At 40.9% G+C, this 19,148-nt stretch overlaps 2 protein-coding genes across 2 annotated transcripts in view; one reads left to right on the top strand and one right to left on the bottom strand.

Moving 5' to 3' along the window:
* The window catches only part of LOC123162546 (chaperone protein dnaJ 1, mitochondrial), a 22,869-nt gene extending 4,018 nt beyond the window's left edge, over positions 1–18,851 (top strand). The window contains exons 11-29 of the mRNA XM_044580327.1: positions 225–287; positions 354–426; positions 1,007–1,098; positions 2,194–2,265; positions 2,760–2,816; positions 3,136–3,184; positions 3,260–3,329; positions 4,283–4,372; positions 4,657–10,613; positions 10,689–10,738; positions 10,814–12,019; positions 12,560–12,715; positions 14,282–14,339; positions 15,814–16,075; positions 16,402–16,518; positions 16,915–17,027; positions 17,458–17,644; positions 18,230–18,310; positions 18,465–18,851. Of these exons, the coding sequence (XP_044436262.1) occupies positions 225–287; positions 354–426; positions 1,007–1,098; positions 2,194–2,265; positions 2,760–2,816; positions 3,136–3,184; positions 3,260–3,329; positions 4,283–4,372; positions 4,657–4,756 (666 nt within the window). The 3' untranslated portion in view covers positions 4,757–10,613; positions 10,689–10,738; positions 10,814–12,019; ... (6 more) ...; positions 18,230–18,310; positions 18,465–18,851. The remainder of the gene's footprint in view (positions 1–224; positions 288–353; positions 427–1,006; positions 1,099–2,193; positions 2,266–2,759; positions 2,817–3,135; positions 3,185–3,259; positions 3,330–4,282; positions 4,373–4,656; positions 10,614–10,688; positions 10,739–10,813; positions 12,020–12,559; positions 12,716–14,281; positions 14,340–15,813; positions 16,076–16,401; positions 16,519–16,914; positions 17,028–17,457; positions 17,645–18,229; positions 18,311–18,464) is intronic.
* Positions 5,100–9,449, bottom strand: LOC123162544 (probable glucan 1,3-beta-glucosidase A). The gene is made up of 10 exons (XM_044580326.1): positions 9,244–9,449; positions 9,044–9,153; positions 8,826–8,945; positions 7,985–8,164; positions 7,700–7,858; positions 7,430–7,599; positions 7,175–7,327; positions 6,305–6,657; positions 5,993–6,172; positions 5,100–5,311 (listed from the first exon to the last, which is right to left on the bottom strand). The coding sequence occupies exons 1-10, from the start codon at positions 9,314–9,316 to the stop codon at positions 5,226–5,228; spliced, it is 1,584 nt and encodes a 527-aa protein (XP_044436261.1). The 5' UTR covers positions 9,317–9,449; the 3' UTR covers positions 5,100–5,225.
* Positions 18,852–19,148: the final 297 nt, after the last annotated feature.

Here is a 19,148-nt window from a genome sequence, read left to right as displayed (position 1 = left end):
TTTTTTTGCAAATACTCCCTCCGTTCCTAAATATTTGTCTTTCTAGAGATTTCAACAAGTGACTACATACGTAGCAAAATGAGTGAATCTACACTCTAAAATATGTCTATATACATCCGTATGTGGTAGTCCATTTGAAATCTCTAAAAAGACAAATATTTAGGAACGGAGGGAGTATCAATGAAGGGTATTGTTTGTAAGCTCTGCACTGTTGTTTTGTGCAGGTTAGTATGTATCCGTTCACATCCATTTGTACTACTTGCAGAGGCTTCGGGAAAGTGATTAAGGTATTGAGTAACATGTAAAGTTTGTCAGATTTTTTAAATCTATCTCATGCATGACGATTTTCACAGGATCACTGCCTAACATGCAAAGGTGCAGGGGTGGTAGATGGTATGAAATATGCAAACGTGATCATTCCAGCAGGTGCTGTGCAGCCAAGCTTCAATAGTTCAATTGTCTTCTGCCAACCAGCTTCTTTCACAGAAATGCCTTCATATGATTATATCTTTGGATTATTTCTGAGTTGCTTGCTCTAGAGCCTGTCTTACGTTCTAATACAATTGCCAAAATGTTATAATTTTAGACCATCCTGGAGTTATGTCCTTTGGAGGCGGATCTATCACATGCTATATTCTTGATATTTCTACCATGTTTAATGCACAGAAGTTAGGGATAAAACAATTACATGCCAAAAATCCTGCTGCATCACTATAGTACGCTCATATATGTTGTTCGCGCATTAGTTCTTCCTGAAACTTGACTTGCATAGTTGGTTCGTACATTTCTTTGCGCATATAAGCTTATTCATGAGTCATGTGAAACGTCAAACATGTTAACTTTTGTAGGCTGGTAGCTGTCCTAGTTCCTAGGTTTTATTTTTCGTCAGTAAGAAGGATACTGCTTCATAGTTGTTTGCAGCCACTGCATGTTTCTTTCACTTAATTTTTTGTTAGACCGTGAATGTTGTTTTTCTCTTGACTTTACCAAAGATTTGTTTTTGTAGGAGTTGATTCTGGTGATACAATTCATGTACGGGAGGCTGGAAATAGCGGTGGACGTGGAGCCATACCTGGAAGTCTATACATTAAGCTTCGAGTGAGAATACTGTCATACTTTTAATTCTTTATTTCGTATATCCACTTATTTGGTCTGTAATACTGAGGTTCAGTGGTTCACAACTTCACGTGTTTCTGCATTTTTGTTAATTGTTCAGATATACTTAATTACTTACTACTAAAAGTGCCAATCTGGAATGAAAAAAAATAAGGGTTCTAGAAGCAAATCCGATTTCGTATGAAATTGTTTCGTGACATTTGACATTCTGACCTATTTGGAACCATATTGGTTTTTAGTTAATTGAATTTGTGAACTGTAGTTATGCTACCTTTGTTTATTTAAAGATATTAAGACATAATATTTTCCCATTGAACTGTAACATCAGAAAGTATGTGCTGGCTGAGATGAACAGTTGGTGTACCTGTGTAGGGAGTGTTGAATTTCAGCATTCAATCGAACCACTTTTGCAGGGTTTCTCCTGGGGAACCATAAATAGTACCGGCTGATATCTCACTAGTTAGCTGTCTTCGATGCTAATATTGCTAGGTGTGCCTGGTGCTGCAATGTGCAGCACTAGGGCTTTTACTTAATATCGGTCACATACCCCATCTTAGGCTTGCATTATATATTTTGCTGTAAAATGATATATTTTTTTGGGTCATATTGGGCGTGTTGGCTGTTGTATCATCTTGATATATTGATTGAATGAAAATGTCCTTTATCAAAGAAAAGGTACCTACATAAGCTCCAGCTGCTTATAGTTTATCCAATCATATGAATGTTGAGGCATTTGTGACCAGTATAATGAATTTCCGTTGCATTGTTTGATTCCTCATCTTTATGCATGTTTGATGCTACTGAACTTGGCATGCCTCTCTATAAGGTATGGTTTCGTTCTCACAAGTCACGACTAACAAGTACTCCCTCTGTGTAAACTAATATAAGACCGTTTTGTGAGGGTGTAGTTGGTTTGGTGTATGTACCAATGAATTAGAACTATCTGTACAACAGTTGTGCTGCCTGGGGGGCTATTAGCCTCCGCTGTCATAACCTTGTAGAATGATTCTGCTCTACCAGCTCTTTTATATCAAGCAATCCAGCTTTTAATTCTTCCATGAACCATGTATATCGTAGGTAGCAAGTGATCCAGTATTTGTTCGAGATGGTGCTGATGTACATGTGGACAAAAAGATAAGCTTCACACAGGTAGTAGCAAATATCTTTCAGGAACTTCTTTTGTACTGCTGTCGTACTATTTTGCTCCTTTGTAGAGCAAGCTTTTGAAGAATTATCCTATTTCTCAGGAACTGCTTTCCTACTTCTGTGTCTTGTGACTTTATTTCCATCTGTAGCTTACAGCTTATGCCAAGATTAGTTCATATAATTTATTCTAACGTCTAATTCAGGACAAATTTAGTCTGTTCATCAAAATAATTCATGATATTCGTTTTGGACCTTTGAGAAATGCTGCACAGATGAACCTAGAGAGATGGAGGAATAAGAAATGATAGTTTGTTAGGTTTTGGAATTGGGAGACATCACTATCATTAGTTCATGACTATTACTAGTAGCTGTCAAAGTTTTAATGTGGTAGTCTTGTATTAATGTGCATTTGTTGGTGTATGTGGACATTTGAGTTTCTGTTGTTAATTGGTGCTTTGGTGTTGGGTTTTTGCTGATCATTTACCTTTCCTGTGTAGGCAATGCTTGGTGGAAAAATCGAAGTGCCCACTTTAGATGGTAAAACAGAAATTAAGGTAACAATACCTGGTGGGAAAAAGACATACATGTATTCCTACTGAGAAAATGTCAAAAGCACTTCAAACTTCTGTTATCATAATATCTTGTATTTTTCATACTAGCTTAATTAGGCACTTAACCTCCCTGCTGTTATTTTAATGCTTCTAGAGTGGACCGTTTCTAGTTAGAACATCTGGGTCTGGCATGGCTAGATATTTCTTTTGAGAAGCATGTAGCCATCTATTTGTTGAGTGGACATGCTTTTAAGTTCTAGAGAATATCTCTCCCCCCTCTATTTGTTAGTTTAGTTGACATTTGTTGTTATTTATTTTTCAGATACCCAAAGGAGTTCAACCAGGGCAAGTTGTCGTTTTAAGGGGGAAAGGTAGGTTATGCAAATAAACTAATTTAAGTCAGCAGTTTGCTTATGGTCAAGTGCTAATGATAGTAATGTTATCAGGATTGGAATTACCAAACCAGGCAGGATATTTCGGAGACCAACATGTCCGTTTCAAAATACATTTTCCATTGTAAGTTGCTTGTATTTTTCTTGATGCCCTTTTTACAGACATTACCCATTGCACTGTTTTGTACAGTGCTATTCTACTTTGCTCATGTATTTGTCCATGAGGTTAAAATGGTTATGTTCGATTCCCTTTCAACTTGCATTCCACGAGAATGGCTTTGCTAATACATTCGGCTTCCATCATATGAAGCAAAGCATAGGATGCAATAGATATTCTTCTGGACTGGTTGTGGTAACATGAAGTCAAACTTGTAAGAACATTGTGTTATACTAGCGAGTTTAACTTGCTAGTACTTAGTAAGAGCCATGACATTACTGAGCCTAACCTAGTTACAACTCTTTGTACCATTAATGGTATTAGGTTTTGTGACGGGCAGGATATGAACACTCAGAGTGAAAATATCGTAGTGTGACTTGTGTGAGTAGATTGTTCACATTTCCCTAATGCTTTTGGTGATCTGGTCGGCGCATGGAACTAAAGGAAATGAATGTTAAAAGGAACTTGAACTCTGCCTTAGGTGGAAGTAGAAATCCTAGAGGTTCAGTTAATGGCTTTCAGTAAACACTGTTTGAAAGGGATGATTGAGGCCCCATGATAGTATTAATCCAGCGCTCTGCTAATTTGCACTCCCTCCGTTCAGAAATAAGTGACGCTGTTTTAGATTTCCGGACGGAGGAAGTAGCTTTTATCATTCTATAGGCAGACCACTGGTTATTGAGCTACAATAGTGATGAGACACAACATTCGTCAGCACTTAACGCTTCAATTTGGTTTCTGCTTAGCTCTTGCTTTTCTGTTTAGTTTACGCTAAAGCCTAACTTTTAAGTTTGGCGCATTCAAATGGCCTTACCCTTAATCCTTTGCTTTTTCTGTGTAGTATTTTTATGCTATAGTATACGCCATCAGTACACTCCTCTTTTGTTAGATTTATGACAATATCAATTTTTAATCTGCAGGAAGGTTAACGAACGTCAGCGTGCACTGTTGGAAGACTTTGCAGCAGAGGAAGCCACGAAAGAACAGAGTTTTTTTGCAACAGGAAACTGGTAATCTATTGCCTCGCCATTTATTCCGATTGTCTTTGACCATCATGGGAAGTTGATGAGATATAATTGAGAACTGCACGCTTAGTTAATGTTCATGCACTGATTGATGTGCTGACTCTACCTTATCCTGATCGCTGTAGCCTGGTAGGCCTGGTGTGCAAGCAAAGTTTCATCTCTCGCACAACATTCGTCGTTCTGTTTTATAGCTTGCATCATATGGTAGTAATAAAGATGAAATTTCGAACAGGCTTTACGAGCAGCTATCTACTGGTTGAAACTTACAGGTTGGAGCTCATTGCTGAAAATATGAAGAGCCAAAATTTCATGATCGGGCTTGGCTTTGTCATGCTGATTTATCTGATGCTGAGCAAGACTCTGAGTTAAGGCTTCGAAACTATGCGGTGATATCAAGCAGCGGTGACATCAGAAACTGAATGGGGCATTAGTATCTGGTCAAGCTTCTTATTTGGCCAGGAGAATTCACAATTTCGAACAGATAAGTCATACGGAATGATTTATGAGTTATCCTTCTTGGGGAGGTGATCACAAAAGTTGCGTGGAGTTTGTTTTTGACTCTTCAATAAGCTAAATTATTGTTAAGGCGCTCCTTAAAAGTACACTAGTAATCGTGTACATGCAATACACGTAGATGTTAGATAGGATATTAGTTGCAAGCCAATGTTCCATGTAATATTAATTATGCGCTAAACATTTTGACGCTCAGCAGTAGAGTAATTTAGGTCATTAGATTGACATGGTTTGATGACCCTTTGGGCCTTTGACATTTGGAGTTGTCTTTGACGCTTCAATAAATCTCCCTGTCAAATGTGGACTATTTTTTTTTGCCATATGTCTATTGTATCAACGTCAATAACAAAAGATACACAAAACATCCTGCCACAAGCATCATGTAATTTGCTCTTTGTAATGGCGAACCCCCTACAGAAGAAAAGATGTATCATGTTAAACTCACCTGACATGGAGAATATATTGAATCAAACTGCAAAAGGAAATAATAACAGCATTAAGCAGCACGACTGTCTTGGATGCAAGTGGGTCACCCCATCGGTTATCCTCAGGTAGTTACGGCCATGTTTGGAACAAAGGAAAAACTTAGGACTCTTCAAAAAAGGAGAGGAAAAACTTACGGCCATGTTTGGAACAAAGGAAAAAGGGTATGATTCCTATAGAAAAATATTCCCATACATTTTGGAATAAAGGAACTGGTATCCTACATTCCAATGAAACATGCCATACCCTAGAAATTTTGGAGGAAAACAAACTTGAGGTCCTACCTCATGTATTCTTCTCTTTGTGTCTACACTTTCTTTGTTTTCCCCGCATGACACCCAAGTGACAATTTTAAAGTTTTCCCAAGTGAATTTTTAAATAAATTCTATGGTTTTAATTCCTGCGTTTTTTTTTCTTATTCCTATGTTTTGGGTTCTTCCGTTCAAAACTGGGCCAAATAATTTTATTTTTTGGAAGATGCTTCCAATTTAACCGATGGCTTACGCTGATTTAGTATTGTAGGGAGTAGGTAGGATTAACAGGTAAATTACTTGATACTCACGTGGTAAGTGACTGGAGTTGAAGGCAGCTGAAGAACAAACTGCTTACCAATAAGAAGATACCGATTCCTTACGTTCCATTCATAATCCCAGTGCACGCTGTTGCACCTGACTGTCCAATAAGACCAGCCAAAGGAGGCTTCTCCGAAGACCTCCAATTGAGCTTTTCCAAAAGATCGGTATTGAATCTGTGAAGCGTTTGCCACATTCCATTCATTCACCCACTCTCCTGAGTAATGGCATAGAAAAGTATTTATAAAGAGCAGGGTACACTGAGAAACAACTCAGTTAAATGGTAGACCAAAATCCAAATGACCTGTCTGAATTTTTACATTAAGTTGTAATAGTATGCAGGACGTACCGACAAAAACAAGAGGTCCATTTGCACCGTTCAAGGCCCGCACTTGAGGCAGTCTTTTTTCGTAAACAAACCGTATGTTCTCTGTTGCGTTAAGCTTCTCATAATAAGGATCAAACAGATTGTAGTAATGCAAGTCAACAACAGTGTTAGTTGGGCCCAGATCAGCCTGATAAAGCTCCATTGGGTCTGCATTCCCTATCCTCTGGCAGAATATAACATAAGCTGTCTCCGAATAACTTCGTACAATTTTGTAGCCTCTTTTGTAATATGACACTAGAGTGTCTAGTGGGACTGCTCCTGCAGAAGGCTCGTTCAGAAGCTCGATACCTAGAAGCGAGGGATCGTCTGCATACCTGCAGATAAAAGACAATATGGCTTGTTACTTTGTTAGAACTGAGAAAATTGTGATAGATAGAATCTCGTTTTTCATGTGAAAAATAATGTCGGTGAATCCAAAACATGGCTCTTCACTTTCATGTATCTCCTCATTAGTGAACGGATCAGACATAGTTAGTTGTTAACATGTTTTCCGAAGTTGCCTTTTCTCCCTTATTCTAGTGACCAAGAGTACATATTGCTGAAAAATGAGTAATGCCAAGTTGCGCAAATGCCTATGGCTGCCCATTGTCCACCACCTTTTATTTATAAGATCTTTGAAGGATGAGAGAAATTAATCTTTCAAAGATCTATTGAGAATGAGAACTGGAAGTCTATTTTCCAACTTGGTGATGCCTTTGTTAACTTTCGTGGCCTGATGTCACCAATGGCATCATCAAGAAATATTTCGTCCACACAAAGGAAAAATTTCGTAACTAGGAAATAGAGTGAAAGAGTTTCATTTTTTAGGGAGAGTGAAAGAGTTAATGTTACCTTTGAGCTAAAAATTTAATGACATCCAGAGTTTTCTGTATGTTAACCTCTGAAGGCCAATCTACTGAACCATCCCTGCTAGCACTGTGCTCCATTCCGTTTTGAGATCCAGGAGCCGCATGAAGATCGATGATGCACTTCAAGCCATAAACCCTGATCTCAAAATCAGATCCACCATATGGTGCAGTCTCAAACTTTAAAAGATTTTTTTATTGTGGAAGTAACAATCAAGGACAGTTTAGGGGCTAGACCTACTGTGCCCAGTAGAATGCTCTATCAAGGTTCTCAAGGGAGCCACCAATAAATGGAGCGGGTGGATCAGGATCATACGCAATCCACCATCCAACTGGAATCCTGACTGCATTCATACCGTTTTGCGAGAGGATAAAGAAGTCATTTCCAGTAACAAAGCTCTTTCGGTGTTCCTGCAAATTGTGTAAAATAGCAAATGAATGCTTTTATGGGATAAAACTCTGCACCACAGACTGGGAGGAGGTGACACGGCTCTGAAAGTATAAGACTTACAGTCAAGACTGCTTTTGCCTGCGCAGGTCCATACCCATTAGCAAGCTGGTAATCTCCATGCAAGTTGTTGGCAGCTATTGTCATTTGGAATGTTGCCATATCATCACCCCATCCAGGTTGGGACCGATAGTTTGAAGTAAGCTGATTGTTGTTTGTGACCTGAATAATGGAGTATACATCAACTTTCCTGGTTGCAATGCTGAAGCTTTAGATAATTAGAAAGGAGTCTGATGAGAGTGCATAACTGCTGACATCTGAAGATCATATCGACAGCATAATCAATACCTGCAAATAGCTCCCATTTACAAGCTTGATATGAAGCATTGTATTGTTTCGTTCGATATAAAATGTTTCGGAGTCTCCTGGTGAATCTGCAGTTGCTGATATCACATCCTGATTACTCGCTGTTAAGAACTGACCATTAAGGCACTGGAACTGAAATTCACTATCAGAAACTCTCCACAGCTGAAAATAACGCCAAGACAAATGCAGTTAGGAACAAACTAAGATACGATTGTTTTATTTGAGTATATGTTTCTTTTCCCTCAAGTAAGATATATTTATTTCTCACTAAGATGGAAGACAGCTCTAGAGGACAAATGTAAAAATAGTGAACTCGTGCAGTTTACTAGAAGTGCACCTTCTTCCACTGGGAAACACACACACACAAAGTACAATTCAGCCATCTGCATATTACCAAGCAGTATTTTCCCCCCCTGATCTGTGTAAAAACAGTTCAGTTTTCCCCTTAAGCCCTTGGGTACTACATGGGTCCTTAAACTTCGTGACAGTTCTAAATTAACTAGGTCTTCCTGAGCCACGTTGGTGAGTTTTTTTTTCCCCGGGCACGTTGGTGAGTTAAAGACCTGATGATCTTTAGGAACCAGAATATTGTCTTTGAAGGTTGAAGAAAATGCTACTCTGTATTGCATTTTCATCTCAGTTCTTTACAGAAGAACAAAAATGGAGCGCTTGAAAAAACAATGAGGGCCTAAATGTTGATGCGAATGTATCTATTCAACGTTGTTTTCTCCAAGATATCCAACAGACAAGATACGATAGCATTCAGCTTCCCAAACAGTTCACTTTCATTACTCCAAGAAACCACTTTCCTTTGACAGTTTACCTTGAAAGTCTCCCATGTAGAAGCAGCATCCTGGTCCACGTTCACATTTCCACCGCCACCGCCAACTGCACTCACGTACTTCTGGAGGGCAACAGACTTGAGCTGCACCTGCACGCCATCCTGAAGCGAATCCGATAGCCACATCACGAGAAGGCAAAGCAAAATGCACAGCACTATATAACAATCATTTGGGTCCGAGAACAAGAGAGAGGACCTACCAGCATGTCCCCGTTTGGGATGCCATCAAACAAGGAAGGCTTGATCCACCCCTCCACCACCAGCCAGCCTCCCAAGTTCACCGCCCTGACCTTGGTGAAGTCGTCCTTGTCTGCAAAGACAAAGCACAGCTTACCCACCACCGCCAAGACGGCAAGAACAACCGCATCCATTTAAGCAGTCCCCACTGAGCAATTCTGACCTGACGATGAATGTGACAGTTGGAACACGCACAGAAGACCAAAGATCAGGACGCCCGCGCGAGGGAGCGCCATGTCGGCAATACGTCGAACAGATGGCGTGCGCGGGGGCTGGGGCAGGGGAGGAGGAAGTGGGGCTTGTATAGAGCGAAAGGGACGGGAGATTCCAAGCCCACCGGGGGCGGACACCGAGAGGGGTGCGGCATGGCATGGCTGGGGAGGCAGGGAATCTCGCCTTTTGCGCAGTGCTGTTATACCTTCCTTATCGCCAAGTTCATCCTAAGCAATGGTGGAGACGCAAACGAGTGACGAGCACCGCCGCGCCACGCCGGCAGGCAGACGGCTCGCTTTCGCTTGGGCTGCTTTCTGCCGGTAGCTCGCGGCGGCGGTGCGTTGCTGTCAGGTACCTGACGCAGGTCGCCATATACTATTCAGTAAACGGCAACGCATCTTCAGTTAACGCTTCGCGACTATCCGACGGCCGTCGTCGCTCCATCAGCTGTTAGCGTCGCTCGGCGGCTGTGATCGCTCGGACACTATTTACTATCCAGTTGTCGTAGTTACTGTGTCTGTCTTTTACCGTTGGGCTAAATCCAGCCTCTATTCCTGCCTTGGGATGTCTTGGCCATCACGAATTGATTGTTGTGGCACGATTGGTACATATCGAGAAATAAGGATTCAGACGCTTACCGAACGCTCTCAGCGATTAGCGATTTCTGGCCGTTGGATCAATTTGCTTGATGCGTTTCAGACCGTTCGATCGATGCGGTGAAAAATTCTGGCCGTTGGATCGCCCCCCGCGCCTGTAGCAATGAATAGTTACTGCCCTCTCCCGGTCTCTCTCACTTCGCGGACTCGTTCCGGTCTCGCTGCCGTGTGGGGTAACCAGCAGATGGGGCCCGCATGTCATTTGCTTGGGCTGGGGCGCGTCCCGTGCGGCCCGTCGGCGCGGTCCAACGGTAAAAGATCTCATGCCACCGCCGAAATTCCCGTCCCCCGCCGAGGGCATTTTAGTCATTTCGCGTCTAGGTCAACACTTGCCGTTTTGCGATTCGCTGCTTCCTCCCCCCAATGAGTGTAGGGTTCGATCTCTCCTCACTCTCTTTCTTCCCCGCACGTCTCTCTCGGGAGAGAGCTGCCGCCGCCGCCAGTCATCCTCCTCGCCTCTCCTCCTCCCCATAGGCCCCCATCAAGCTCGCGCTCACTGCTCTGGGTCGCGCGCCGCCGCGCCCCCGGTCAACTCTGCACGGGCCGCCTCCCTCCTCCTCCTCCCCATCGGGATCGGGCAGGAGGAGCGCAGGCTCGGCGCCGGCCCTCGCGAGTGAGGTAGGACGCGCGCAGGAGGGAGCGGCGGAGCAAGGTGGGGCCGGTGGTGAGCTGCCTTTCCTCTTCTCGCGTTGGTTTTCCACGCTGCTCTTAGTTGATCTGTGATCTTGTTTGCGTGGAGGTCTCTGTCAATCTGCTGTTGTGGTTGCTATTGTGGTCATCGATTTGCAGGTATATGTGTATGTCTGCACTCTTCTTGGCTGCTAGCTTCTCCTCACCTCTGATTTGCCCTTGTTTTCCTCGCAGACTCGTCTGCTGTTGCCGGTGCCCTGACTTGCTCTGCTTTTAGACTAATACGTCTATAGATTTAGATACTTGATGTTATATATTGCTAATTTGCAGGTATAACTCAAACTTGATAATCTATAGATTTAGATACTTGATGTTATATATTTTTCTCTGGTCTCCTGAATGTTGGTGCTGATTAATACGTAGTATTAAATGTATGCATCTTTCTCATTCTGAAAATTTCCCTGCTTTCCTGACCATCAAATGTCTATTGACCATTGTTACTCTTGCCTGGAGTAGTCTGTTACACTTATCAGGCCTAGGCAGGGCATTCACACTACCGAAAAGTTTGGTTTCAGTAAGACTTAATCTGGTAACCTATTTTGTCCTTCTCTTCGCGGTTTGGGAGAGATACCGCAGAGAAGACCACCAGAGAAATGGTCGTCCCGGACCCAGACTATCATCGCTATAATTTGTGAGCTCTAGAGGTAGTATATAGAACATCTCTATTATCTGGAAATGTACTTCTATGTCAAACTGAAAAAAGATATTTGTTGTCTGGTAAAAGGCAAGTTCTACAGGACGGCGGTTCGACCCGCAATGTTGTATGGCGCGGAGTGTTGGCCGACTAAAAGGCGACATGTTCAACAGTTAGGTGTGGCGGAGATGCGTATGTTGAGATGGATGTGTGGCCACACGAGGAAGGATCGAGTCCGGAATGATGATATACGAGATAGAGTTGGGGTAGCACCAATTGAGGAGAAGCTTGTCCAACATCGTTTGAGATGGTTTGGGCATATTCAGCGCAGGCCTCCAGAAGCTCCAGTGCATAGCGGACGGCTAAAGCGTGCGGAGAATGTCAAGAGAGGGCGGGGTCGACCGATTTTGACATGGGAGGAGTCCGTTAAGAGAGACCTGAAGGATTGGAGTATCGACAAAGAGCTAGCTATGGACAGGGGTGCGTGGAAGCTTGCTATCCATGTGCCAGAGCCATGAGTTGGTTGCGAGATCTTATGGGTTTCACCTCTAGCCTACCCCAACTTGTTTGGGACTAAAGGCTTTGTTGTTGTTGTTGTTGTTGTTGTTGTCTGGTAGGCCGGTAATATGTCCATCCATTAACCAGTACTTTGTCGTAATGCAGGGATATATGGTGTGTCTGCATATGCATAAAATGTTCTTGTCGCTGCACCTGTAGACCTACTGGGGCTGCTTCTCTTGTTTCAGGTTAGTCTACCCTGACTTGCTCTACTTTTAGACTATCTGTTTGAGTTATAGCTAAAAACCATGTATGATTGTATTATATTCTACGAGTTTTTTTCCTACAGTGCATATGTAACCAAACATGTATGGTGGTATGTGCTCATTAATTTCCCTATAGTTCTACCACACTACACAATGTGCATTCAGTACACATTATGGTCGTTGTCGATAAAGAGGTAACTAGCTGTCTATAGTGAAGTTCGGCTAAATATGTTCACTTGGTCCATTTGTTAGTTCCTCGGTCCTCCTGACCGCAACCGAATAGTCTTTTGTTATTTTTCATTGTAGCTCAGCTCTGTATGCTCCTATTTCTCAAGTGGGAGTAGTGCTGCTTCCAAGAAATAGGTCTCTGTATGCTTAATGCATGTACCTGGATTCCCTTTTATGATGACAATAATGTTTATGCACTTCTAATTCTACACAACGTCAAATAATAGAGAGTAATCCATTTTTGTATATGTGGACTCATATTGTACCTAATCTGGAAAAAAATTTAAATGACAGGATTGCAAAAAGGTGTCGGCTTGAGATTGACCACATCTGTTGTATCTACCTGGAGGCCGGCTCTCTCAGTTCACTCAAGAGCATCTTTGTTCCGCTGTAGATGAAAATGTAAGATGCCAGAGCCACGACGTGAGTGCGTCTGCTTCCCCTTAGGAGGTAAGGCAGCGGATGTTATTTTGAGGACGTGGTAGTATGAGATGCGTTCCTGAATCTATCTCTCTTTTATGCACTAATTGACTTTGTGTTAGCATTTGGTTTCAAGAAATGTCATTGTACAACCTGGCCAATTCTTGGTGCTAATTGTTTCATCCTCTCGTATTTTAAGTTTGCGAATTTAAGGCTCTACAATCATACAAAGGCAAACATTCATGTGGATTTGGATTAAGTGTGTGTCCTTTTCATTATTTGAATTAATGAGTGCTCACAAAAAAAGGATTCTTGACTTGCCATAAATTCAAATAAGGATTGAATATATTTGTAGTTAAACCATTCTTGCTCAGGTTTCAGAATTCTCAATCCATATTTCTGTGCAAATATCAATTCTTGATAGGTTATTCAGTAATCTGGCACATGTTCGTTTCTCTATATATCATCAGTATTAAAGTTCATACATGATACGTTATATTCTCGTCTTTAGAACATTAAAGTTCATACATGATACCTTATCATCAGTATTAAAGTTCATACCATGTTCTCCTGCTTAGTCTAAATCAGATAGGGACTTTAAACATATTCAGTTTAAATAGTGACAGGCATCCTCAAGTACATGTAAAACCATGGCATCCTCAAGCCAAGGCGCGTGTTCTGCCAGTGTTGTTCAAATTTAAACTGTTGTCATAAACTGTTGTCGACGGCTTTGAAGTATTTGGATTGAGGATTATGGAGATAATTTTGGTTGAGAACTATAACTGAATTAAACTAGAAATACGCTACAACACTTGGGGTAGGATTCAACGTATCATATGGAATGGTAGATGTTAATTATTCAAGGTGGATGGTCCACTAAAACTATTGCTTAAATGATTCATTATTGGTAAGTTGCATGCTTTGTTAGTCGATTGGGTATATTTAAGTCACTGGATTTGTTCTATATTTTCTAGCAGTTTTTTTACTTGCAAAAAATAAATGGCAAATAAAATTCCAATTAGATATCTATGAAGTGTTCTAAAAAAGGCTATGAACTGATTGTGTGGACTTGGTATGGGAGAAGGCCTGTTGATGGTTGTCTACATTTATATATTAGTATCTTATCTATTATATTTTAATTTGTATCCATGGGTTTCTCCAAATATTTGTATGTACTGGGAGTGGAGGTTTCCATGACTATTGAGCATTGATCGGTTAGAACAACTGATGAAGAATGGAGCCCTTTGGTTGGAATTTCTTATATAACTTGCGGCGTCGTAGGTTCCATAGAATTTGTTAAGGAAAGTGCATCGAATAGAAATGGCTTTTGCTAAGAGAACAGGGTATACTTTTTGTGATGCATGGCGGGTTGTCCTTTTAGCTTCTTAGTCATTGTGTATGGATGGTTTGGTTAATGCCGGTTTTAATCACTGACATGATCTTGGAGGTTTGGTTCAAGTAAAAATATCATGTCATGTTACCAGCATAGATGCTATTTTCTTATAACTACCCATTAATAATGAAAACCTATCTATGATCTGTTGGTCTGATCCATTTATTCTTTTTTTATTTATGTGATGACTTTTCTGATTACAGGAAGTTGAAGGTGTTACCATTCATGGACATGGAACAGAAGCTGCCCAGATATCTGCAGGTCAACCCTTTTTCTCCTCTTCGTTTCCAGGGCTAGGTCCACTGTTGAATGGTGATATGATTGGTATGCAGTTTGGCCAATGAGGACCTTTTGTTTCTTGTCTTTTTTCTGGTAAAGGGAGTATTATTCTCTTTGCTTTTTTAGTGGAATGTGCCTCTATGCCTTTTGTTCCTTGCCTAGATCCTGGTAGGACCTGCAATTGTCGTTTCTTTGTGCATGGAATGCTGGTGGTTTTGTTCCGTTGTGCATGAAAGGCTGGCTTGTTTGGAATTAGTGGGCTAGCTAGGTTCCAAGAGGGATGTTTGTTTATATTGATTGGTCAGATTGACCCCAAATCTCCAGGTTGGACGTGAAGGTAATCGCTTGGCTATGAGTGTTTTTGGTTTCAAAGTGTTTTGTGAATCAGGGCGCAATGCAATTGCAAAAATTGGACTGCAGAGATGGTACTCACTTTTGCCATGACTGCATTTGCAGAATTAGTAATATATAGCTCTTGGGAAAGTAAAGTGCGTATACATATAATCTGAAACTGGTGTGGTTCTTTCAATCCTACCTTGTTACTGTTGAGACACACCATAGAGCATGTTATGCAAAGAGTATTAAAATTTGTAAAGCGCAAAGTATCCACTCAGGTGCAACTAGCTGATGCTTACAAAAGGATTGCATTGTTGCTTGATTTTTGTCATACTAAATTCTGATATGGGCGAATAAAGGCTAGGTACAGAAAGAAATAATAAGTAAGAAAATTAATTTTATAATTGTTGATTACAAGCATGCATCTGTATGGATTTATGAGATTCATAAAATTTTGACTGTAGCAGAAGATATGACATAAAGAAAGCTGAACCACTACACGTGGGGAAATAGAAGATGATCCTGTATGTTTGGCTAGCCTGAGTGACACGATAAGTTCCTGAGAGCCTTGTGTCAGAACATAGTAAGGTTGCAAAGAAATGCAAGACAAACACCATGAAAATCTGATAGAGAGCACTAGAGTTCCAACAACAAAGGAAACAACTGACTCACTATATATTTGCTTCATCAGTACAGAATCTGTACAACGCAAATGGTAATCTCACAGAGAGAACTAGAGTTTTTTTCCTGAATTATGGCTACCCTTTATAGTAGTAATGCTAATTTGAGTCGATATATCGGTGTTCCGTACCATCCTAAAAATGCGTCTCTGGTGACAGTCATAGTTCTTAATTTTCATTGGTTCCTATATGGTTTCTGAATATTTGATGTTCTGAATATTAAGGAATTACTTACTTTCTAAAATATGTGCATATCCAGTTATCATCATTGAGGGAATCAATTGGCATAATTTTAGTGTGTACATATAGTTGATTAATATTCAAAATGTCATGCTATGCATGGGGTTTAGTTTTGCATCTTGCTTGCCTCTGTAGTTTTGCTTGCTTAATGGTCCTACTCTATTGAGTGTTGCAATGCTGACAAGTGTAAGCTGCATCAGGTCACCTGCGCACGATGTGTCCATTTGATTCAAATTTTGAAACATGAGAGCTGGAAAAGCAGAGGCTGGATTACAAAAACGGCAGCAGACTGGATGCTGAAGTTCATCTATCCTCCATTGATCCTTTGATGTGTACACATATAGAAGCGCTGAAGACTGTTCGGTGACTGATGTGAAGCAAAGTTCAATGGCTCCTTCAGTGCTATATAGAGTTGGATCAGCCATTCCGCAGTCGATGCAATGTTCGAAGCACTAAGCAGAGGTATTGTCACGTGGTTTCTGATTGCTTATCTGAACAAAAAAATCTGACTCGCTGTTTTGATTCAGCAGCATTGCTTTTCAGATAATATAGGAGAGTGGAAGGTTCATGCTCATTTTTCTTTTTTGTATTTTTTCTTGTTCATACTTGTACTATTTATTCTTGCAAATCTGTACTATTGAAATAGAAAAATCATCTTGTGTTGTTCAGACCCGTATACTTATTCATGCAATATGTGAATGAATGCTTATATTGGCATCCTGCTGTAGAAAATGGTTAGCTTAGCAGCAACTATTGTGTCTTCTAATTATGTCGCCTCAAATTTGTAGGAACGCTATTGCTGCTTTCGAAATGCTATTGGATCTTATAAAGATTTTTGGACCTGTTATTCATTCAACATTGTCAGCTAGCTCACCCATTGGAGTAGAACTTCAAGCCGAACAGAGGTATGCTCTCCAACTTTACTCCGGGAAGGGAACTGAGTGTTGCTAAGAGAGATGTTTAAAAAACTTGTGTTGCTACAAGCCACTAAGGAACTCGGTCTGAGGTGGCGAGTTGGTCGCGAACTTATGTTTTGCTTATACTGGTCTTGTCCCTGATAAGGGTGTGTATCGAGTGTTTGCCAATTTAGTTCTGGCATGTTGAGTCCATGGACAAGTATGGATTATTCTCTTTAGCTTTAGCCAATTTAGGAGGCAACCATTGTTTTCCTGCACATTTGCATATAGTTTCAGTCGCCATGATAGTAAACTTGCTCTCAACGACTCCGATCTTACAAAATGTTAGGTCTCCTTAGTTCCAAATATGGTTTTACAGGTTCTAAATTGTTTCTTTGATGCAAGGTGCCATGTTGTGGATAACAAGGAGATTATCAAGGTGGAGCAGCGGTGAGTATGGAGCCCATAATCATCAGTTCATCACCATGAAGCAGAAGAAATGGTATAGCTTTGCCATGGTGAGGCTCTCACCTTCTTTGTGAGTCCTTTGTTGATATGCTCGGGCTTAAGACTGCTTTTATGTCATCAAGGGTAAGGCAAGCATGAAAAATGCTCCGGTCGTCTATTATATCTTCTATGCTTTTTTGTATGTGGCATCAGTATTTATTCAATGGTTCTGATGTTTCTGTACAAAGCTGGAAATGGATAGATAGTACTATATATTAATATTGGTTGACCATAGAGTAGGTACACGTAGGTTTCCTTGGTAATGTAAAGCTGCAGATAACCAAGGTCTTCTGAAAATCAGAAACCACTGTACCAGTTTTTCATGTCTCGGTGAATCTGGAACAACCTTAATAATTATTCACAATTGCATGTAGTCTTTCCTCTGCTCATGTCCTAGCTGTCTGCTGTGTGTCTTTTCCTGATTCGTTTGTCGTCTTGCAGCTGGACTTTGGGAGCCGCTGCTCCTCGGCAACAGGAGGTACAGCCGCTGCCACCACTCCTTCACAGCGACGCAGGCCAGCGACGAGGAGGCTCGCAATGGTGGGGGACCCATAACCATCCGCCAGAGAGGAGAAAGGCATACCCACCCCTTTTAATGATTGAAATGCAGGTCCAGGGAAAACATCTGGTTAGTCTGCTTGCTGTTCTGGACATGAATCTCGCGTTTGGTTGAGTTTCAGATCTAATGGGAACTGAAACTAGCTCTTAGGATATAAATGTTCTTGTATAGTTTCAGTTTCATGTACCTTTTTATTGATAATATTAAGGATATGCCTCTAAGATCTGTTTGCCAATTTACAAATGTGTTTCCATGCTTCTCTGTCTTCATGTACTGTGGTCTTTTCTATTCACTACTCAAAAAAATGGAGTACTATGTAGCCATCTCATTCCAGATTTTTTGCCACTTGTGTTGCTCGCACTACTAAAATATTTTAGTCTATATGGGTTTTCAGAATGGCATGGTTGTAACTGTAATCTTCATTGTTAGTCAAAGTACTTATATTATTGAAATATTGTGGTTCTCTATGAATATCAATTCTCATTGGGTGACTGAATTAGACTCTGGCACGAACTACCATATTATGGTTATGTACCAAAATAAAATCTGCTTTAATCTAAGCTCTAAGACTACATGAACTACCATATTTTCTCATTTGTTGGCTAGAGTAAAAAAATAGGGGCATGCTCTAACAGTGGCACATTTTATTTGCAGCACTACTGTTGGGCCAATTGATGCTAGGTGTACATTGAGATGTTTCAGAAATAGATCCTTGATGCCGAACATAGTGCAATGGTGAGATCCACTTATTTATGATGTTAAGGATGATTGTTAGGCTGGCATGTGGAGCTGTAATAATAAGCTATGAGAAGGTCGATGCGTGAATTATATTCTCACTGTAAATAAAACACACTGAATTCTTTTGTTGACATGATATGTCCATCGGCAGGTCCTCACATCACAACACCCGAGCAAGGCTGGCAAGGCTTGCTCGCCATGGCCTACCACATCGGCGAGACGGGGCGAGCATGTGATCACCATCAGCAGTTCCTTCGTCACAACACCTGAGCGAGCGAGATGTTCAGACAAAGTTATATGTTACACTGCTATTGACATATGTCATAGATGGACAGTACATATCGTTTCTCTCCATGTTATAATTTCTGTGACCTCGGCATTTGAAAGACATGTCATCCGAATCGTCTATCATAACTGAACCATTACTATCACAAGCATCTTACTTTTAGAATTCATATGATGGTTCAGTTATCTATATTATGTGTGCCATTTGTTACCTCTGAAATATATATTATGTGTGCCCTGTCATGTTGGTTTATTTTTGGTGCCAAAATGCTGCTGAGCATTTGGTGTGACTGATTGCACTGCCCATTTAGTGTTGTTTGGGCATATGCCATGTATTGGACACAACCATGTTATCTATAAAGGCAATTTTCTGCTTATATGCATTAAACTGATCCATTCTTGGCAACTTTTCTTGCAATAATATATACTTTGTTTATACGCTTGGATAATGGGTTGAGTCAGGCACCACACGCCAAGGCGCGTTTCCTATCTAGCAGTATACGGTGGCAACGAAGGGAGATGTTGTTAGAACCTCCACGTACTACTTTTG

The sequence above is a fragment of the Triticum aestivum genome, chromosome 7B (genome assembly GCF_018294505.1).
Source record: "Triticum aestivum cultivar Chinese Spring chromosome 7B, IWGSC CS RefSeq v2.1, whole genome shotgun sequence".
In the NCBI taxonomy this organism is placed as follows: domain Eukaryota; kingdom Viridiplantae; phylum Streptophyta; class Magnoliopsida; order Poales; family Poaceae; genus Triticum; species Triticum aestivum.
This window is presented reverse-complemented; position numbering and strand designations above follow the sequence as displayed.

Bases quoted from the DNA above. Each gene is read 5' to 3' on its own strand.
- LOC123162544 (XM_044580326.1), bottom strand. From the start codon at position 9,316: ATGGCGCTCCCTCGCGCGGGCGTCCTGATCTTTGGTCTTCTGTGCGTG. The intron at 8,165-8,825 runs GTAAACTGTCAA...CGTTATTTTCAG, and splicing joins CTACATGGGAGACTTTCAAG to CTGTGGAGAGTTTCTGATAG. The intron at 7,859-7,984 runs GTATTGATTATG...TCCATTATTCAG, and splicing joins TAAATGGGAGCTATTTGCAG to GTCACAAACAACAATCAGCT.